Raw genomic sequence first — 21156 nt, 5'->3', positions numbered from 1 at the left:
CTGCGATCGAAGCCTCTTATAATGACTGACTAGTGGACGCGTTACATCGGAGCCATCCGACATCTCCTCTCGCCCGTCACCAGCTGAGCTGACTCAAAGTGCCCGACGCCTTGAGTAGCTCGTGGGATCTCGCGGCTCCGGGAACTGGTCACCAGCTTCAGCAGCGTTCTGCAGCCGAACCACCATCGACCCCGGGGTGGTCAGTCGCTTTCGTGGTCACTCATCGCTGGTCAGCAACTTCGACACATTCGATCGCAGCCAACACACTAAGGCCGGTACCCGACCGGTACGATGAGATCTCCGGGACGTCGGGGATCACACTGGCGTCTGCACTGGCTTGACTGGACTCCCAATGGCGTCGGCTGACGCCCTGCTGCCTGCCTGTCGCTTGGCGCCTCTGCCGAACTCCCTCGGAGCGGACAAGCTGACCCGGTGAACCTGTTTAGTCCGAGGGACTATGTACGGATCTCCAGCGGCCGTAGACCAGGGCCGACTCTGACTACCCCACCACCCCACAGACCATCCCACAAGCTCGTCTTCCCCGCAGCATAGCCCACTTGACCCCCGCTCAGACACTCCGACAATAAGACTGATTCATCGCCCTAATCAAGCTATTGCTAAAAGACAGGACTACTAACGCGCACTATTAGGAAATGGTGGTTTTCTGATATTGTGACTAAAGTCATACTGATGGCTCAGAGTACCGGGTACTGGTTCAAAGAGGGACTGGGGTCAGGCGGGGCGCCGCTGGGCGGTGCTCTAGCTCTACCACGGGGTGTGGGGGTCCATGAAGGGAAAGTAGTTGAGAAAGACAAGAGGGGCTCTGATGGTAGGAGGTGGACGAGACGAGGGGCTTACTCGTCGTCACCGTCGTCCTCCTCGTCGTCGTCCTCACCATCGTCCTCTCCCTCGTCGCCCTCGTCCTCCTCGGTCTCCTCCTCGTCCTCGTCACGCTGGCGGAGCTTGCCGCCCTTGTTCCAGTCAGAGGGGACGTAGATGGGGCGGCCCTGGAGGGCCGAGTCGACCTGCTTGCCGATGCTGTCGACGACCTGGGCGAGCTTGGGCGCGATCTCTCCGGGGTTCTTGAACGCGTTGTCAATCTCCTGAATAGCCTTCTCAGCGTTGGCGTCGCCGTTGGCGAACGCCTGCTCGAGTTTCTGGAAGATCTCGCCGAGCTTGGGGGCGGCGGCGGCGAGGTCGTCGTCAAAGCTGCGCTTGGGGAGGTGGAACAGGCCGGCGATGGCGCCGATGCCCGCCTCGATGGCGTTGATCTTGTCCTTGATCGCCTGGCCAATGGTGGCGTCGAAGAAGTCCTTGTCGGCCTTGATCAGGTCCTCGAGGCCCTTGATCTCGGCCTGGATAGCCTCGACGGCCGCGGCGTCAATCTTGTCCTTGGCGTCCTTGAGCGCCTTGAGCTTGTCCTCGATGGCCTTGATCTTGTCCGCCCACTTCTTGCCGATCGCGCTGTCGAGAGCGTCAATCTTGGCCTTGAACGCGGCCTTGATCTCCTTGACCTTGTCCTCGATCTCGGAGATGACCTTGGGGACCGAGCCCCAGAACTTGTCGGCGGCCTCGGCGGCGAGCTGAGCAAGCGCCTCGAGGTCACGAGCCTGGTGCGTCTTGTCGAGGCCAAACTTGGGGGCAAGCTCGAGAGCCTGGCCAGCAGCGGCGACAGCGCTGTCGGCAGCCTTCTCGAGACCAAAGGTGGGGTCCCAGGCGGTAGCGACGCGGGCATCGCCGACCTTGGCCTGGACAGCCGCGCCGGGCTGGTCGACAGGCGCCGCAAAGGCGAGGGCAGCAACGAGGGGGATAAGGTAGAGCATCTTGTCGGAGGAAGGTCTGGTGAGGCCGACAGACCTCGCAGTCCCCTCTTTTATACATGCAAATGTTTGCATCACCGGCTCTGCTCACATCTTACCGAAGAGGTCGTCCTGTTGTGAGTTTCGAGAAAACGTGCGGCCAGTGCCACCGCGTATTGCGGAAGCGTGCCACTAGTGTGCGTTGGACGCTGCGCAAAACCGATCCATACCCGAACCAGTGGGCCGGCATGGTGCCGGGCCAGGGTGAAAGCACGCAACTCCGGCACACTCTACATGTCCACACGCGTCATGGTAGCTAGTCTACTAGCTGAACCACTAGACATCCCCAGAGGCCCCGGCGCCACTTTCCGGCCCAACCAGAGCTATCGTGGAAAAGTGCACGCTACCCTCCGCCCGGGGAATGTACACGTCTCGTATAATGCGCGCAGCGTCCTGTGAATGGGTTAGCGGCGTAATCAGATAATCGTCTAATTGTTGAGGGGAACACGAGGGTTACTGATGACGTTTGGGGAGGTCAGCACAGTGGGACTCACCTCGAGAAGGTCGTTGCTGGCCGGTCCTCGGTCCAGCGGACCGGTGCGTGGCGTGTTCCCGTCCATCTCCCAGACTCGGCCGTTGTGGCGCACGAAAGCCAGGAAGTGGTCGGCGTCCTCCCAATCCGACTCGCGAACCTGGGAATCACCGGCAGCAACCACAGCCATGTGCGCCGGCTTGATCAGTGGTGAAGCGGCCAGCAGCGCCGTGCGACGATCGGGATCAAGTGCTAGCCGCGGTCAGCAAGAAACTAAGCTCCGCAGCATCGAAAAGCCTCGGCGGTCGCATCGTCCAAAGCCCAACTGACAGACTTTTGCAACTCACTCAGACATTCATCGAAAAAGTCGTTCAGAGCCGGTGCGAGCCGCGTCGCCGCGAGCGAATGGAGAACGGCAAACGTCCCGCACGAGTGACCTTCAAGTCAGTTGCTAGCTGGCCGATCGCCACGCTTACCGACGCCAACCTGCGGAATCCACAGGGGCTCCTGGCCCCTGGCGGCCGGGGTGCCCGGGCCTTCCTTGGTGCGGTGATCAACGATGGTTGGCGTGTCCGGGAACAAGAAGACGACTGCATGCACCGGCCGAGAGACGAGACTGAGCAGCTCTGGGTCAAGGCCCAGGACGTCCACAAACTCGTACTCGTTGGGAAGATCCCAGTGCTGCGGTCAGCTGAACGTGGTATTAATATGATATCATGCGATCGAACTTAAATGCTCAAGTCACATGCACCGGTCAAGAGAGCTTTGCCCGATACGAGCTAGGTCCGACACGGTGAACCGGTCGTCGAGCCGTAGCCCGCATTTTCGGGGCGGAGCAGGTCACGGGGCTGGTCGTTACTCTGCATTGACGTCAACTTACACGAGCGAACTTGGTGAGCACGTCAGGACTGGACTCGAGCGGCCACCAGTCTCTCTCGAGCTCCTTTGAGCAAGGTGCCTTTGCCACTGGATTGGACGAGGACATGGCCGAGAGGAGGAAGACTGGTTTCGGGCTGATGGCTGATGCTTGCTGAGCGAATGGGTGAGCCGGATCTGGTCAATTGGTTCAAGGTCAGACTTGTCCTGATGCGAGAGGGTTGCGAGTGAGGGATGGCAGGATAAAGAGGGTTCGTTGGAAACGAGGGATGGGGATTACGATGCGTGCGCAGCGTGGGCCAAGCTATTCCAGGTATGCAGACGAGAAGGAGAGGGCGATTAAGGATGGAGGACGAGTCGCAGTTGCGAAGGGAGGACGGCAGCGATGAGGCGACGGTACCGACCCCGCTGCCAGGCGCGCCCAGGGACTGCCAGTTCACGCAGGCGCGCGGCATCGGGCAACAGGGCCCCGCACTCCTGCTTCAGTCGCCCCTCCCCCAGTGTTCTGATTATCAACTGACTCTTGGGGCTCGCTGGAGGCTGCGCACGACTACACTGCACGGCAGTCACTGTGTGTCACGCACGTGCAGAGGGAGCAAGTCGGATGACCTAGGAGACATGAGACGCCCACGCAAGATGCGATGCAGGTAAGCGCCGTCAGCGATGCAGTGGGAGGTTTAGTGTGAGGGACGTCAATAGAACTTGGTGGATTAGGGCAAGGGAGGGTGGTTAACTAAAGGGGTTGTAATGGGGGGGAGTCGCGGGCCATTGTCGGGTGAGGATCGTTCGCGGGGTCGGGATTCGCTTGTTACACAATGGAGTGCTGGGGCAGCAGACAGGGACGACAGGTTCAAGGGCAGCCGAGAGGGGTGGAGGTCGCAGCGGGTGCGTGACCCTGCGTATGCCCTGGACCCGCTGGACCCGAGATGCTCTCACCCACCAGACGCTCGACGCTGAGCGCTGCGCGGGCGGCCCATTTCTCGATGCGGGGTCGTCCCCCGATACGAAGCAACCGCACGAGTTCTGGGTCTCCTATTCATTCAGTCATAATCTTAACATTGTTACCCATCCCATTCCTAATCCCACCATACCCGCCCCTACCCCGCCGGCCTGCACCACACACCCAGCCTCGCAACCCGGAACCTTTACTCCAATCCACCTCTCCACTCTCTCTCGACCCTACAACCTCAACAACACTCGTCACACCCCATATCCACTGCTGCTTCGACCTCTTGACTTGCCCACCGCCCGTGACAGCCATGTCCTAACATGGTCCTCGTCGACCGGTCAAACCGCGTGCTCATCACAAGCGCCGTCTTCCTTGGCCTCGCCACCGTATTCGTCGCCTTACGATGTATCTCCAAGTTCGCCATTAGACGCAGAGCCGATGTCGACGACTGGGTCACCATCCTAGCCTGGGTGAGTATTACTTCCTGTGCTCCCATCGCCAGCCTCTGGCATCTCATGTCCATCCCCCGCCCATCCCGACAATCAGTGATCGTACAATCTGCAACCACTGGAGGCTTCTTTGCCGGCTGTGTGCCCACTCAATCGGCGACAAGGGCGTCACCGGTAGTCGCCCACCGGCAGTCATTCCTTGTTGTCTCGAAAATGCCTCACCACGTCGTCGCAGCTAGTGGCTGGCCGTACAGTCTGGCTGCTTTCTTCACTGTCTGCGTCCAATTCACGATCGATCGGGATGGTGGAGGCTTCGCGGCCTGAAACAGCACGAACTGGCTGCTCGGTGCATTCACTGTCAAGCTGAGGGCGCCACCGTCTTCCTTATCTTTCAGCGATACCCGTACTCGTCGTTCTTCCGCTGACCTCCAGGCGTTCACCGTCGCGCTCAACATCTCGATCATCTACGGAGCCACGGTAGGCATCGGCAAACCCGATAGTGGTGAGTGGATTTTCTTTCGGGATCCTGCTCTGCGGCTGACACCGTGCGCGCACGTCCGATCCTCACGCCCAAATTAATTTATCGGTCGTCGATTGCTTCTCTCGCCCCTTCCTCGCTCATTATTTCCACAGCCATCAAGTCAGAATGGTGGGCCCCGCTCAAGAAGGCGTTCTACGTCTTCCCCATCTTTTACCACCTGTCCTCGGCGGCGGCGAAGAGCGGCGCGCTGTTGCTGTACATTCGTATGGCCAGCGCGCACGTGTTCCTTCGTTACGCGAGCTATGCAGTCCTGGCCATCGTTGACATTGCCGGCATTGTGCTGGTCTTCCTCAACATCTTCGTGAGTCGACTCGAGAAACTCTTGGGGCGTTGCTGACCTGCCAAGCAATGTCGCCCGATCTCAGCGGCCTGGGACCCCACCGTGCAAGGCCAGTGCTTCGATCTCGTCACACTCTTCCTCTCGTCCGCCCCCGTCAACATCCTTTCCGACCTTGCAATCCTTATCCTTCCGCTCCCCATCATCACCGGGCTGAGAATCGAGAGAAATGCCAAGATTGGTCTCGTCCTCACCTTCCTTTGTGGCGCGTTCGTGGCCATTGTCGATGTCGTCCGAATCGCCTACCTGCAGCAGGCGCTTCGCGTGCAGATCTCCATGCAACGAGGCGACACTGTTAGCGCCAAGACCGGCCCGCCCAACTTTTACTGGTACACGTCGTACGGCGTCATGTGGTCCGCCATCGAATGCTCCGTCCGAGTCATGTGCTGCTGTGCACTGGTTATGAAGCCGCTGATCCAGCGGGTACGACCACGATCGTTGAGCCGCTCGTCGCAGTCGCGGTCAAGACAGATTGGATCAGGACCACTGCTTTCTCGGGGGAGCGCTCAGGGCGGCAGCGGCGGAGCTCACCAAGACGACAGCTATATCTCGGAGCCGGGTGTCAAGTCGCCGCGGAACCAGCCCCTGCAGGCGATCTTAGAAGTGGATGCCGGCGTCCCTGATGAGGACCAGATGGACATCATGCAGTTCTTCGCGAACGGTCCGCCCGATACCCACCACCACCATCATCGAAGTCCGCCGGCCAGCCCGTCAAAGCGATTCAGTGCGCGGCTACCGAGTATACCGACGTTAGGAGGGATGGGAGGTACGACATCAAGCAGCGCCGAGACTCAGACCACTAGTGGTGATCAGAGCGAAGGCGAGCCACCCGTTCCAGTGTCGCCGAAAGCGAACGTGTTTGGCGTGCCATTAGCAAAGCCGGACTCGCGCGTCAGCGAGGTACAGGCGTCTCTAATGGCCATGCCGTTACGTTGGATCACGAACAACTCTGCCAATGTGCCGCCAGAGCATATTCAGCAACCGACGAACAACTTCTTCGACTTCGTGCAGATGGGCGGCCGGAAGCCTCTGACACAGCTCACGGCGAAGGAGGCTTGGTGGCCGATACTCTTCGTCTCGATACTCTTCTTCCTCTGGGGCTTCTCGTACGGATTACTCGGCGTTCTGAACGACAAGATTCTACAAGTCATCGGAAAGTCTGACTCGCGAGCGATCGCGCTGCAGAACTCGTACTGGCTCGGCTACATCATCGGTCCGCTCACGTTCGGCTTGTACGTCCTGCCGCGTTACGGTTTCAAGGTCACGTTCATGACTGGTCTCGTCATCTACGGCTGTGGTGCCATGGCGTTCTGGCCGTCATCGGTGCTTGTGTCGTACGGAGGGTTCTTCTTCTCTAACATTTGCATTGCGATCGGCCTCTCGGTTCTCGAGACCGCGGCGAATCCGTTCATTGCCATTGCCGGTCCGGGTCACCTGTCCGAAGCGCGGCTAAACTTCTCGCAGGGCATACAGGCCGTCGGCTCCATCTTCTCGCCGATCCTCGCGACCAAGGTGTTGTTCAATCACCTGAACGATCGCGGGTCGTTGTTCGACGTGCAGTGGTGCTACCTCGCAGTTGCGCTGTTTGTGCTGCTTCTGGCGCTCGTATTCTTCTACGTGCCGCTGTCGGAAGCGACGGATGAGGAGCTGCAGCAGCAGACGGACGAGCGATTGGCGAATGCCAACCTGTCGCCATCGGCGCGGGCTTACGGCATGCCAGCTCGTTGGTTCGTCATCGGCGCCGGCTGCTTCGTCATGTCGTGCTACGTTGGACAGCAGGAGTCGATCTCGTACTGGTGGCACGACTTAATACAGCTAATGCGGCCAAATACGGACGATTCTTGGGACCTCTTCATCGGGCACTGCCTGTTTGCGGCTTCCCGATTCATCGCTTCCGGCGTGTGCTACCTGGGCTTCACGCCACGCCTGATCCTGAACGTGTGTTGCGCGGCGACGTTCATCACATCCCTGCTCGCCATGCTGCTGAAGCCTGGCAAGGGTTCGTTCGCCTGTCTCCTGCTTGCAATGTTCTTCGAGGGTCCCGTCTTCCCGACATTGTTCGCGACCGCGCTGCGCGACCAGGGCCGCCGGACAAAGATGGCGAGCATCGCGTTGACCGCGTCCATCGGCTTCACCGTCGTCTGGGAAAGCATCAACTATGGTATCTGGCGCGGCACAGGCAAGGACGTGCGTAGTACGCTCATCCTCGTCGTCGTCCTCTGCGGAGTGCAAAGTATCTATCCCGCCATGCTTGCTCTCAGCCCTACGCTGCGGCGCTGGGTCGACCCTCGCTGGTCCATCTCCCGCACACCACGACCAGGCTCGCAGCCAGCCCCCGCCTCGCCTCCAGACTCGGACCCGAGCGTCATGGAAAAGACGCCTTCCTCGCCCCCGTCGCCGGCGAAGAAGCCTCTCCAGCCCATGCCCTCGCCAGACGGCAACGGCGAGCCGTCCGACGCCGATCTGGCCGGCCTCGGTGTCGTCGGCGCCCTCGAGTTTAAGATCTAGCTCGAGTTGTAACACGAGCATCAACTATCATATCCATCTACACTACCTATCCCCCCGCTTCTCAACTACTTTGGTTTTTCCTTGCGTCTGCGTATAGTCCCTCACCTTATAGTCGGAGTTTCTATGGTTCTCCAGTAGCATGTATAACAGATGTACGATTGGCAGAGAGGTAATGGGCAGGCGCACACTGCGCGGGCCGGCATACTGTAGGGAGGCCGTGTACCACTTTGGGCGAAAAGATTAGATGAAGCGCCACATCCAGCCATCTCCTCCAATGGCCAACCTCAGTCAACCATCGTCCAAAAAGACTCCTACGCCGCCTCTTCGAAGCAGCTCAGAGCACACAGCGCTGGGACGAGGGCGGATCGAACGCCCGACCTCAAGAATTGATAGACTTCACTCTCGCGCTCTCCCAACTGAGCTATCATCCCTGGTCGCTGTGGACAAAGTCCGACGGAGCGGGGCGCAGGCGCCGGACGCCGAGCGGGTGCGAGCGAGTACGAGCGGGCCAGAGGATAAACCATTGGTGGCAACACTCTCTGTATGCTGGAGGTAAGCCGTAGGCCGGCCGTAGGGCTAGGGCCGCATAGCCACCTCCAATTAAACAATAGCTCTGCAGCTGTGCGTGAGGATGAGCGGATCGTCGTTGATCGATACGCCTGATCTGCCCGCGCGCCCAGCCTAGCTGTCATCAGCCACTCTCCCTGCTCGTGCCGGCTGAAAGTGACAGAAAGGCGGCGCAAAAGGCATCCAAGCGCCTCCTGGCGGAGGAGCAGGAGGTCACAACGAGTGGGACGAGGGCGGATCGAACGCCCGACCTCAAGAACTGATCGGTAGAAGACTTCACTCTCGCGCTCTCCCAACTGAGCTATCATCCCTGGTCGTTGTTGACGAGAGCGGTGGGGTGGGGGCGCAGGCGGCCCCAGCCGGGCGGGTGCGAGCGCGAAGCTGCTCACCGACGGGAGAGCAGTGACGGGCTTCGGGGGGAAGAGGTGTTGCGAGACATGGTGAACTGGTGGACTGTGTCGTTGTCATTGTCGGCCACTGCCGCTCGGCTGCGAGGCATAGGGGCATTGAGACTGGACTGGTAGGCGGAGAGGTTCGCGTCTACACTGGCCTGGGGTGGTTTCTGCCTGTCTACTCTGACGCGGTCAGATACAGGCACCCCACGTCGCCGTCGTCGAGCAGACATCAGACGCGAGAGCGGAGTGCTTTCTCTCAAGGCATGGTCGAAAGAAGGACAAGCTCACGATCATCACCCGGGTACCCGGTGCCAGCGTGCCTTCCACCTGGAGAATCATCCCTCCTGTTCGCCTTGCGACGCGCTCTCCTCCTGTAGCGCGCAGGCGCAGCCGATCGCCGTCGTGGTCGATCTGTGCGGTCAGTGGTTAATGGGCAGCGGTGGATAAGCAACGCGGATCGATGGCGGTCATATGCGTTTGCGGGCTCGTGGGCTTCCATGCCTTCGGCCGTGGTTTCCTTGGTGAGCTTATCAGACTTCGAGATCCTCGTCTCTAGCGAGAAAGTTGGGGCTCAGCAGGAGCTCATCTCCGCCCAGATTGCAGCGTGACAAGGACATCTGCGCCGATCGAGAGCCTCGGCTTGACGAACAGAGGGGCGTACCTGTGCCGCTCGGCTTCTATTTTCTATATCGAGCGTCCGGTGGTCGTCAGAAGGTCGACGAGGACGTTAAGGTTATCAATTTCCCAGGTGAGCAATGCGTGAAGCTTTCGATTGTATTGCAGTATACTCCCAGACCGGGCCGGATTCGTAGTCCGTCGTCGTACTCGCTCTATCACTCCATGTACCTCCCGGTCGGCCCCGTGGCACGCAGATAAGCATCCGAGCGAGCTCCATCGCTCCGTCGCTCGTCCCGACATGAGAACGGAAGGGGCAGTCGGTCGCGGTGAACACGACGCGCCTCGTCGACGAACTACGACGCCGAAGCACAGAGACAAACATAGAGCCAAGAGGAACAGGAGGAACATGACTCAGGCACTGCACGCCCGACGCGCCTGCCAGGTCCGAATGCAGCGTCGACGCCGTATCCAACGACTTTCAGAACTCACATTGTCCGTCGCCGTGTCGCAGGTTCGTCTCGCATGTGTTGCGGAAGGTTGCTTGACACACAGACGTCGCATGTGGGTTTCGCAGAGGGTTTCGTCTCACACTCGCGCCTCGAGCACAAGTTTTGCTCACAAACTGCCACGTCTGCCATCTGTTGTCGGTGGATGCATAACCGAGAGGGCGGCGGGCGGCGGGCGACGGCGTAGCCGCTGCTGCCGCTCATCGCCCCGTCTCCCGTGCCCGAAGCTGGGCGACTTTAACGAGCCAGTACTGGAGATGATGAACATCACTGACAAAAGATCCCAGCATACCCAGCCCGGCGACCCATGGCCACGGGCGCTAGCACGCACTGCAGCGGCCCGGAACGGGAGGCGTAATGAAGGATGAGTTGAAGCTTGACGGCGCCACCCCGGCGGCGTCGTACATGTGACGTGCGTACGTCCCTTGAAGTGTCTGATCGCCTTATGCCTCTGCACATGCACGTGGAGCGAAGTTCTACAGTGGGCGTCTGCCCGTTTCGAAACTTTGGATCGGTCATGACGCGACTTGGCATGGAGGTGACGAGTACGCTAAGTGCGTACGCATGGTTTATGTGAGGAGATCGACCCCGAAATGTTGACCCGCATGGCGGATAGACGTTGCGCGGTATGCTGGGAGTCAGTTCGGTGCGGTCCAGCAGGGTGTGCGGGTCTGCAATGTGCGGGATGATCCATGCTGTGTATCGCATCCCATTTGCTCCCTTCGGGCCAGTCGGGCTTGGCCTGCGACGAGCCTGCGACATTTGTACGTACGCAGGATGCCGTGGATATGCCGTTGGGCAGAGGTGAGCCGCAACCTGCCGCCATTCAGAGCGCAGGTCGCTTACGAGAACCAAACAATGGAGACCTTACCGTTTCCCTTAGCTCCGTACTAACGTACGGCCCAACGTACACCCAACGTACGCCCAGGATGCGGTTTGGGGTCGCACCTGGAGCGCGGTAGGTGCAGTGTTTCCTCCGAAAACGGATCGCAGGAAAGCCGCTAGCACGAGTCCACCAAAGCGGACGCTGTTGTGAGTTGCAGAAGAGGAAGAGTTGGGTAGAGCAGCACGGATGCGCAGCTCGTTACGCAAGTGTGCTCGGAGCGGATGAATGGCGAAACGCTACACTGGATCGACCCCAGATCTGCGATGGTCCTTTCCTGCAAACGCCTCGGTCGTGTGGCATGACCCATGATGCAATGCACACCGGTTACTGGACGTCGAGAACCGACAGCACAGATCGCACAGATCGCACAGATCGCACAGATCGCACAGATCGCGGTAGTGTATGCACGGCGAATACACCCCGCTTATCGATGACACTCCATGTACTATCCGGGCTGATGCAACGTTAAGGTCGTGGCTAGCACCAGCCTGCGAGCTTGACGGGTCCTCCTGCCAACCATCTACTCCACAACGTTTAAGCCTTGTCGTTCGATGCTCAGAGAACACTTCGAATCGCCTCTTGGACAGTGCGCGCTCCGCGCATGCTGAGTGACTCACCAAAGCGTCGAAGCGCAGTAAGCATACTCGCGACAAGCCACGCGGGGCCGGCCCGCTCGCATCCGAGCGTATCGTATGCATGGCTATGCATAGCCCGCTTCGGCGCGTCTGCCCGAGCGCAGTACGGGGAGGAGAATGTTCCGACCACGTTCCGGCTCCCTGCTCGCTTTCAATGGGAGCTCCCATTCCTGTGCGTCGCAACCTTCTCTGCCCGTTCATCGCCCCACTGCGGATAGGATACAGCGGCTCCACAGTAATCCTGCGGTAGACTATGGCTCCGACGAGCAAAGCCCGCTCACCGATAGCAGATAGGAACGAGCAGACCGGTGTACGATAGTTGGCCCGCTGCAGTGTGAACTGAAGTCGGGTCGATGCCTCAATGAATGAATTGGCATGCTGGCATGCACTGACGTTTTTGGCGTCGAGAAGGCGTCGGAGAGGCGTCGAAAGGCACCCGCCTGTGCAACCGCCGTCTCCGCCGTCAGCTGCCATCAACAGACTCTGGGGCGGTGTGCTATATGCAGCTTCCTCTCGCCCGATGCTGCGTGCTGCGCTCCGCGGCACGTCATGCCATGTCATGAGATCTCGGAACGACTCCACTAGCGTGGAAAAGGACGCTGGACGCCGAACAACTCAAGTGGGCATTCCACCGCACGTGAGCTAGCAATAGCACCACGGCCCAGCGGCCATCGGCGAGCTTAATCCGAGCTTAACACGGAACAGCGCAGGGTCGCCTGGGTCGCTGAGTGGGTTGGTAGGGCCGAGCGTGTGCGACGAGCCCGGCGACGGCGGATCAGAGTTTACTTGGGCGCCCCGTCGCCCGGTGTTCCGATATGCCGTTCTGACGATGTGGAGCTGCCAGCTCATCGTTCGTTAAGCAGATCACCTTCGTTTAGACGTCTCATAACGTGTTGTGCCGTTTGTCGCAACGTGGTGCGTGTGTGAGACGTGTGTGAGGATGTGAGGAGGGTGCCTTGATTTCGCAGGATTTTCCTGATTTTCCTGTGGACCCTTGTCACGGTGTTGTCTTTGTTCTGAGCTTCTGAGGGTTCATTGAGTACAAGCTTTCGTGAGGAGAAGGGCATTGTGACCGAGGCAAGGGAGCTAAGGGTACATGGACAATTGAGTAGCCAGGCACCATCAGCTGGGATCAGCACCAAGAAACAAGTTCAAGCGATGCCAAACCTCTGCGGTCCGCCGTGCCTCGCCGTGCCTGGCTAGCCTGCGATGCCGTTGCTGTCACCCAACATGTCGTCTGTCCCTTCGTCCCCTGCTGCACCTCCCTCTCCTTCTCCCTGCGACCCACACCTCGTACCTCGCACATCCCTCTCCTGTTGTGCTAGACGCTGAGCTTGTCTCATCTCCACTCCCCTGACAGCAGATCCAAGCCCACGCCCATATATATCGACATCCATCAACTCCGATGGCCCCCCCACATCTCATATCCGACCTCGACCTCGACACCGACTCACCATGGCCGGGGCTGTGAACCTGGTCAAGACCCCGCCGCGGGTCGAGCTCATCGGCCACCGCCTCTTCCTCGTGCTCGTCGGGAACCTTCCCCCATTACTGGGCTTCATGACTGGGCAGCACGACCTCGTCTGCGACCTTCCCTCCAACCTTCCCTCTGATGTCTCTCAGGCGATGCTGGACGCCGCCGTCGACTTCCACACCGAGTGCGCCGAGGCGCTCGAGGAGGTCGAGTTTGTGCTTCGGCTGTCGTTCCCTCTCCTTCCGAGACTGAAACGGCTATCCATCAGGCCACCTCCGTCACCAGCAGCCGGATACGATCGCCATTCGTTTTGTGTCAGCTATGAGCCGACAGCCGAGCTGGAGCCCTCAGAACTTCCTCGCATCGGTCTCGCACAGGCGCCGATCAACATGTTCCGCCTTTGCTACCCACCGCAAGGCCCTCGATCACCCCCATGGTATCGCAGCGGCACCTTCTTTGACCTGACTGAGGGGGCTAGCCCGCGCATGGAGGCAGGTATGGGAGCGCCCCAAGACTTCAAGGCGCACATGGGCCTCTACCTCCACGCTCTCGTTCGTGTTTGCCAGATCCGGGACCAGCTCCTTCCCTCTGTCGCCACCGCCGCAGGACGAACAGGCATCAAGCTTCAGATGCGCGTTACCGGCGGAGACAAGCCTTCAGCTCCGCAAGTCGAGATTGAGCAGACCGAGTCACGGCAGTTCTCCTTCGACATCGAGAGCCTGCAGGTCGACATTCTAGCCAACGGCGTGTTCGAGATCATCGCCCCGCCGACATCTCCGCCGAGACCATGGCACGTTCCGGCGTACATGTACCTCGTGTCTGAGGCGGAAGCCGTGCTCGACGTGCACGCCTTGACGCCGCAGTGGCGCATCGACGAGTTCCGTCAGCTCGCCGCCAAGACCCACGAGCTGCAGTATCCCGCCACGCGTCAGATCGAAGGCATCGTGACCGCATTCGACCCCTCCCACCCGCGGCTGCATGAGCTGGTCCCCGTGCCGCCAAAGGTTGCTCCTGGCATGCGCCGCATCCGACATGCTGTCAACACTCCATATACGCAAAAGTCTGAGCTCCCCCAGCTCGCGCAGGTAGGCGACGCCCGCTTCGCCCTGCACTACCCTCCCGCCGAGGGCCTGCGCCCTTCCGTGTTCAGCGTCCACAGCGACGAGCTCGACACGGACGAGCGCCTCGACGAAGAACGCATCGTCATGGTCGAGACGCTCGGTATCGTCGTCCAGCAGCTTTTCGCGTGACACACCGTCGCTGCTGTAACCCTGCACCCTGTTCCAGCGACATAGAGTTAGCCTCGCTGCAGGTACGCCCGGCGTACCGTAGGTACGGTAGGAACGGAGTGTGAGGGGTGCGCAAGTGCGACGCGCAGTCTCCTCCAACCATCGACGACGACGACAATTCGACGAACGAGTAGCAAGAAAAGAGCCTGCCGAGCTAGCAGAGCTAGCGACGAGGCGAGAAGGCGCCTAGAAAGCAAGCGCTGGCAGAAAGCGCTGAGCAGAAGCGCCGAGATGACGACTCCCCCAATACCCCCCCCTCACGACCCTGCATACATCGCATTTTGACCCTTCCATTCACGCCCACGGCCCAGAGCCCACCACCCCGTTGTACTTCCATACATGTATGCATACGAGCCCGCCAGAGTAGGGCACACAACATCGAGCAGGTCCTCAATAATGACCTCGGTCAGCACATGAATAGCGGCGGCGTACTATAGCGTGAAGGTCCTTGCGGAAGCACGCCGTCTCCTTCTGTGCCAGCGTGCGCGCAGCATGCGCACCCCACGTCCCAACCGATGGTCCACCAGACACTGCAGCGAGGATCACGACGCCCGCGCCACACAAGCCACGATGGAACTGTACGCATTAAGTCGCCAAATTGGCTGTGTCGAACCTTCTTCCTTTATTGCTTCTCGTCGGCAGGAGCGTCGGCACGCTGCGCCTCAACCTTAACGTCTGTGCGGATAGTCTATGTCCGCTGTGTGCCTGTGGTTCTGGCCACAGACTTGCAAACCACGTGAGGTAGTATGTGTGATTTATTAGCATTTCTTGTGATTATTGATAACGTGCATGTGGTGAGAATGGCGGTGGCGGACATAGCCGTGAGCCGGCGTGAGCCGGGGATCGGGCCGATGATATCATGTGAGCTGCTTCGGGCCGTTACTATCGCAGTCTCGGCGTGAGTTGTGATCCGTCACATCGAGTCACCTCATTCTTGTATCCTGTATATAACCCGACTCTGAGCGGCGGTACTCAGCCATGACGCAGCTCGACCACATCCCCGGCGTCCCCTCCGCGAGCTCTCCTCGGTGCCGGCCCAAGATGACGACCAACATCAAACCCGCGCACGACCCCGTAACGGTCACGGACGGGTATCGGTTCCACCTGCGCACGCCCTCGTCGTCCTACGTCTTCCACGAGACGTATGGCGACCTGATGGCGGACCACTGGGGATCTCTCCTGACATCTCCTTACGCGATCGAGGAACCCGACTCGGAGCCTCCGGGGTGGATGACGATTCAGCGGCGGCGCGAGTTCCCCACTCTCGGGTCCGGCGATTTCAGGACGCCCGCTCTAGTCCTGGCCGCGCATGACGGGTGCGAGAGCTACAGCTTCGCCTTCGACGGACACAAGGTGCACAGGGGCAAGCCGTCTCTTCCGGGCATGCCGTGCACGTTCGGCAAGGAGGGGGACGTGACCACGCTCGAAGTAAGGATGAAGGATACGGCGAACAACGTCGTTGTGAGGCTGTTCTATGCCGTGTGGCATGGGCATGATGTCGTGTCCCGGTGGATGGAGATTGAGAATAGGGGAGAGAAGGAGATCACGGTCAAGAAGGCGAGCCAGGGCACCGATCTGCCCAACGAAGAGTGGGAGCTCGCGTACACATACGGCAACTGGGCAGGCGAGCGGAGGGTGCACCGCAAACCAGTCGGACACGGGATGCAGGGGTGAGTACAGGTGAGGGCGTAGCCCGAGCCTGCTTTGGAACCGGCTGGCCGGCTGGCCGGCTGGCTCAGAGTCCATGTGTGGCAGCGGAGCACGCGCTGACGACAGCTTCCAGAGTCTGGCGGGATACACCTCGCACCTGTTCGGACAGGAGTATCTCCTCCTTCCTCCCTCGACGACCGAGACCTCCGGCCCAGCCTGGGGGTTCGCGCACATCTACTCTGGCTCGTTCGAGGCGCAGATCGAGCGCGATTTCAACGGACACGTCCGCTGTCTTTTCGGGATCAACCCGCAGCATCTGGCCTACCCCCTCCCCGCCGGCTCTTCCTTCACCACACCCGAACTCGTGCTCGCCTACTCCCCCTCTGGCGGCGTGGGGCAGCTGTCTCGCAACCTGCACAGGTTCTGGAAACAGCACCTCCTGAACCAGGACTGGGTGCACCGTCCCCGCCCCACGCTCGTGAATAACTGGGAAGCGACCTACTTTGATCTGGACGAGAAGAAACTCCTCCCCATCGCTGAGCGGGGCGCGGAGCTGGGCATCCAGCTCTTCGTGCTTGACGACGGGTGGTTTGGGCGCAAGTACCCGCGCACCAGCGATAAACAGGGCCTTGGGGATTGGGTCGTGAACAAGGAACGTTTCCCGCATGGATTGGACGAGTTTGGGCGCAAGGTTACGTCTCTAGCTCTTGGCTCCACCGACGGTCACCACAAGACGAAAAAACACATGCAGTTCGGCCTCTGGGTCGAGCCCGAGATGGTCTCGCGCCGCTCTGCCTTGTATGAGGAACACCCCGAGTGGGTCCTGCGCGCGCCCCGGACAGAGCCGACCGAGACGCGGCACCAGCTCGTCCTCGACCTGGGCCAGAGGGCTGTGCAGGACTACATCATCTCGTCGATTTCTGCGCTGCTCGACTCGGCGCCCGTGTCCTACGTCAAGTGGGACAACAACAGGGGCATGCACGAGCTTCCCCGTCCCTCGGCTATGCACGACTATCAGCTCGGGCTGTATCGCGTCCTTTCAACGCTTACTTCGAGATATCCCAAGGTGTTGTGGGAGGGCTGTGCCAGTGGTGGTGGGCGGCTGGATCTGGCCCTAAGTGCGTATTTCAGCCAACACTGGACCAGCGACAATACGGATGCGCTGGACCGGATCGCGATCCAGTTCGGCTCGTCGCTCTTCTTCCCCCCGAGCCTTATGGGCGCGCACGTGAGCGTCGTGCCCAACCACCAGACTTCTCGCACCACGCCCTTCGCCTTCAGGGCCCATGTCGCGCTCATGGCGGGCAGCTTCGGGTTCGAGCTCGACGTCACCAAGCTCCCCAAGGAGGACGCGAAGCAAGTCCCCCAGTTCGTGGCCATGGCGAGGGAGCTGAATGACCTCGTCCTCAAAGGGGACTGGTACAGGCTCAATAATCCCTGGGAGAGTAATTGGCCCGCGGGCATGTTCCTGAGTCAAGATGGGAGGGAGGGGGTCGTGTTCTGGTTCCAAGTCCGGGATCACACCAGGGGAGACGTCGCGCCGCCGCTCAAGTTGCAAGGACTCGATCCCAAGCTCGAGTACAAGCTCGACGGGAAGAAGTACGCCGGCAGTGACCTGGTGTACACTGGCATTTCTATCAGAGAGCATGGCGACTACAGGAGCCGCGTCATGCGCCTCGAGCGTTTGTAGAAAGCTAGATAGCCCAGAATTATACATATGTTACAACACCAATTATATGCTCTATACCCTGTCGCTGGAGTGCTCAGCACTGCAAGCCGCTCAATCCTGTCGCTCTTCGACCATCGTCCCTTCTCTCATACTAACTCGCTCTCGCTCACGCGACACTTGCTCGCTTCGCTCGCAAGGCCGCGCGCTCACTGCAAATTCCCTCCCGCCGGCCACACACTCATGATCGTCGCCAGGTCCGCGAACGGAATCAGCTCGCCTGGGAACTCGGTCCCCTGCCACAGGTTGGCGGAGAAGATGTCCTGGATCTGCGCAACGGGCGGGCCGACGCCGCCGGGCACCACGTCGCTCGGCGTCACCTGGTCCATGATGGCCATGCAGCGCTCGGCGAGCGGGTCGTCCTGGGCGCGCGCCATCGTCTCGCGCGCCTCGCGCACCTTTTCGGCCCACAGGGGGCGTTCGGCAGATGCCGGGTCGGTCCACATTGCGATGAGAGGGACGAAGCAGGCCTGGAACAGGAAGTGCCTGGATGTCAGCTTGTGCAATAAAGAGTGGTTAGCTTGCGTTGCGATGCGTATAGGGGTTGAGGGTATGCGAAGGAAGACGCAGCACCCTACAACGCCCCTCGCCGCGTCGCGTCGTACTCACAGAGCATACCACACCTCCAACCTCGTGTGCTCCCCATTAAGCATAAACTGGTGGATATCCGTGATCGTGTCGAGCGCCGCCTGTAAACACTCCATCGCCAACCCATGATCCAGCGTCGTGGGCGACGTCATGTCCGCGATCGACTGGTGCTTCAGCGCACGGTCGAGGAACGGGCGGCGGTGCAGGATGATGCGCAAGTTGCAGTATCGCCAGTACAGCTTGTGGGCGGAGAAGTAGAGCCACGGCGTGTCGTCAAACATATCCGGCGTGGCCGTGCGCGTCATCCAGTTCGGCACGTCGTTGTGCCATTCGCGCAGCTCCTGGTCCAGCTCGAGGCACTCCTCGGCCGTCGGCGGCGGAGACGCAATGACCCGGTCATAGCACTTGTTGCCGATCATGCAGAAGTGCGACTGCCAGATCAGGGACGAGTACACTGTCGCGCCGCGGGAGGCTGCCGGCACATGCGCACTCTTCCGCGTAAAGTCCCGGTCCGGCACGTTGTGCACCATACGCACGTCCGCCTCGCCATACGGGAGCAGCTGTATGGTCAGTTTGGGAGCCGTCGGCGAAAAACTCACGATCGGTCGGCCAAAAGTGATCGCTGCGCCAGAGTCAAAGATGTACAGCACCCACCACACGCGGCGGCGCACCTCACGCTCGAATGGAGGAATGTTCCACATCGGCAGCTCGCGATGCAGTCCCAGGCCGATGGCCATGCGCACCGCGATACCGAGGTACGTGCTGCCCGCATTCGGCTTGTTGCGCTTCTGCGCGAGGTTACTCAGCAGCGTGTACGCCTGCACGAGCACGAGCGAGCCCGTCTCGAGCAGGTCGACGGAAATCACACTGCTGGCCTGCTCGAGGAAGTAGTCAACGGCGTACATTGGCGCACCGGCCGTGAAGGCGCCGAGTCCGATGACCGTGTTCATCAGCAGCATCCACTGCGCGGCCGGCGGCTGCGGGATGACCTCGGAGAGCTGAGCGCGGAACGTCGGCTCATGCACGATCGGGTACTGGGAGTGGTAGTGTCGGAAGTAGGCATCGACCCAGCGCTGCGTCTCGCCGTGCGTCGGGGCCCAGCCGAGTGGCGGCTCGGGCTCGGATCGAGGCGACACCGACAAGTCGAGTCCGCCCTGGCGTCCAGCAGCGCCTTGCAGGATACGCAGGAGAGTCGCACCAGCAGCGAAGCCTGGAGATTAGCTATCTATCACACCACAAAACTAGCTAGACTCACCCAAGTATCCCTCTCCGTTGGGCTCGACGCTGAGGCATGCCGTGCCGTCATTCTCGGCGGCGCTGACGCGCTCGTTCCACTCGTATCCGCTGGCCTTTTTCGGCTGCTTCTCGTGCGCCTCGACGACGCCGATACGGTTATCGCGGAGCGACTCGGGCTTGCGCTCTGGCCGCGGTTTTGCGGCTGCGGGAGGGGTCGGGGGCTGACGGTAGTCCTGGAACCGGGAGACAGGGGAAGAGCTGACACTGCCGCTGCCGCCCCCGGCATCCTTAGCGCCGTGCGGGGGCTTGTGGGGGAGGTCGGGCTCGTCCTTTACGTCGGCGGCGGGGGAGAGCGGGCCTCCGAGGTCGTCGAGGGAGACCTGCGGGGCATGCTCGGCGAGCAGACGTTCGAGCTTGGCGACACGCTCCTTGACCTCGGCGAGGTATCTGGGTATGTGTCAGCACCGGGGTTCGGCCAACATTGGCAATGAAGGGGGGGTTTTGGTGTTAGGAGGTCGATTCAGGAACGCGGCTTGCATGAAGCAAGGGGTGGGTGGGACAGGGGTGCGAGCCAGAAGGGGAAGGAGGGGGACTGCGTGTGTGTGTGGTATACTGACTTCTTGCCTCGGCGAGGGTTCTCAGCTTCGGGGAAGACACAAGTCTTGTCGTATCGCTTGCACTGGTTGCATGGGTGTACTCGGTCGCACTGTGATAGTAAGCGTTTGATTGCCGAGGGCGGAGAGCGGGATGGGTGTGGATGCGGTTCGAGCGGAGCGCGCGGAGTCGGAGGAATCGCGATGATTGCAACTCCGGCGCACTCTGCGGCCGCTCAGTCTGCGGAGTCTGCGGAGGATTGACGCACCTTGCGCTTGAGCCGTCTGCATTCGACGCACTGGGGATTGTCAGTTGATTACTGCTGCTGCTGCAAAGCATGCGGATTTGCCTCACGCTGATTTTGATGACGGGAGCGGGCTCCTCTTGCGGGGTGTCGCCCATGGCTGTCGAGGATGGTGAGCTCGCTGGGAGAAATTTGCTTGAGAAAGGAGGATGTTGTGGGATGGCGGTGGATGATCCAAGCGGATCACACCCTCCGTCGAACCTTTCAAAAGGGGACAGGGACCCCTTGCCTCGTGTCCCCTTGTACCCTCTGCGCGCTCTGACTGGCTGCGTACCCGTCACTTGCCTTGTACCGCCGGCTCCAGCCAGCCAACACGTGGCACCCCTTTCGCCCCAGATCTCTAGACTAGCCCCAACAAAGATAACCCATTGGCCAAACCAGCCCAGCGATCCAGCGACGCGTCTCGCTAAGATAACGGCCCATTTTTTTCCTCTCTCTGTTCTGATTCTGCTTGGAACATGCCGGACCGCGTACCGCAGGGTTTACACTACGTGCCGTGCGGACCTCTGCTGCGGGGCAGGCGTCGGTACGTCGGTACGCCAGTTGTAAGCTTGTTTTCTGCGCCAGAGTCAACGGGCAAGTCCGATATCAGTACAGCAGGGCAACCTTTCCTTCTCTCGCCAGCTGCTCAAGCCTGCAAGCCCAGTGGTACAAGTGGTAGCGTAGTCTATATAACAATATGCTATGAAAAGTACAC

General features: G+C 60.4%; 6 protein-coding genes and 2 non-coding genes across 8 annotated transcripts; 3 read left to right on the top strand and 5 right to left on the bottom strand.

Moving 5' to 3' along the window:
* Nucleotides 1-854: 854 nt before the first annotated feature.
* On the bottom strand, nucleotides 855-1823 carry A1Q1_08194 (uncharacterized protein; the record flags this gene model as incomplete). The annotated part of the gene is made up of 1 exon (XM_014326341.1): nucleotides 855-1823. The coding sequence occupies one exon, from the start codon at nucleotides 1821-1823 to the stop codon at nucleotides 855-857; it is 969 nt and encodes a 322-aa protein (XP_014181816.1).
* Nucleotides 1824-2135: 312 nt separating this feature from the next.
* Nucleotides 2136-3316, bottom strand: A1Q1_08193 (uncharacterized protein; the record flags this gene model as incomplete). Its single annotated transcript, XM_014326340.1, has 4 exons — nucleotides 2136-2252; nucleotides 2354-2583; nucleotides 2808-3012; nucleotides 3212-3316. 4 exons carry the CDS (start codon nucleotides 3314-3316, stop codon nucleotides 2136-2138), a joined length of 657 nt encoding a protein of 218 aa, XP_014181815.1.
* A 1160-nt stretch (nucleotides 3317-4476) lies between these two features.
* On the top strand, nucleotides 4477-7991 carry A1Q1_08192 (uncharacterized protein; the record flags this gene model as incomplete). The annotated part of the gene is made up of 4 exons (XM_014326339.1): nucleotides 4477-4796; nucleotides 4935-5107; nucleotides 5239-5447; nucleotides 5493-7991. The coding sequence occupies 4 exons, from the start codon at nucleotides 4477-4479 to the stop codon at nucleotides 7989-7991; spliced, it is 3201 nt and encodes a 1066-aa protein (XP_014181814.1).
* Nucleotides 7992-8341: 350 nt separating this feature from the next.
* Nucleotides 8342-8422, bottom strand: A1Q1_t216. Its single transcript has one exon. It is a non-coding gene; the product is annotated as a tRNA-Phe (tRNA).
* A 359-nt stretch (nucleotides 8423-8781) lies between these two features.
* Nucleotides 8782-8869, bottom strand: A1Q1_t215. The gene has a single exon. It is a non-coding gene; the product is annotated as a tRNA-Phe (tRNA).
* A 4184-nt stretch (nucleotides 8870-13053) lies between these two features.
* Nucleotides 13054-14322, top strand: A1Q1_08191 (uncharacterized protein; the record flags this gene model as incomplete). Its single annotated transcript, XM_014326338.1, has 1 exon — nucleotides 13054-14322. One exon carries the CDS (start codon nucleotides 13054-13056, stop codon nucleotides 14320-14322), a length of 1269 nt encoding a protein of 422 aa, XP_014181813.1.
* Nucleotides 14323-15339: 1017 nt separating this feature from the next.
* On the top strand, nucleotides 15340-17701 carry A1Q1_08190 (uncharacterized protein; the record flags this gene model as incomplete). Its single annotated transcript, XM_014326337.1, has 2 exons — nucleotides 15340-16031; nucleotides 16117-17701. 2 exons carry the CDS (start codon nucleotides 15340-15342, stop codon nucleotides 17699-17701), a joined length of 2277 nt encoding a protein of 758 aa, XP_014181812.1.
* Nucleotides 17702-17886: 185 nt separating this feature from the next.
* On the bottom strand, nucleotides 17887-20557 carry A1Q1_08189 (nucleus protein; the record flags this gene model as incomplete). The annotated part of the gene is made up of 4 exons (XM_014326336.1): nucleotides 17887-18223; nucleotides 18347-19535; nucleotides 19581-20008; nucleotides 20424-20557. The coding sequence occupies 4 exons, from the start codon at nucleotides 20555-20557 to the stop codon at nucleotides 17887-17889; spliced, it is 2088 nt and encodes a 695-aa protein (XP_014181811.1).
* Between the last annotated feature and the right edge of the window lie 599 nt (nucleotides 20558-21156).

This window comes from Trichosporon asahii (assembly GCF_000293215.1).
Source record: "Trichosporon asahii var. asahii CBS 2479 unplaced genomic scaffold scaffold00018, whole genome shotgun sequence".
Lineage (NCBI taxonomy): Eukaryota > Fungi > Basidiomycota > Tremellomycetes > Trichosporonales > Trichosporonaceae > Trichosporon > Trichosporon asahii.
This window is presented reverse-complemented; position numbering and strand designations above follow the sequence as displayed.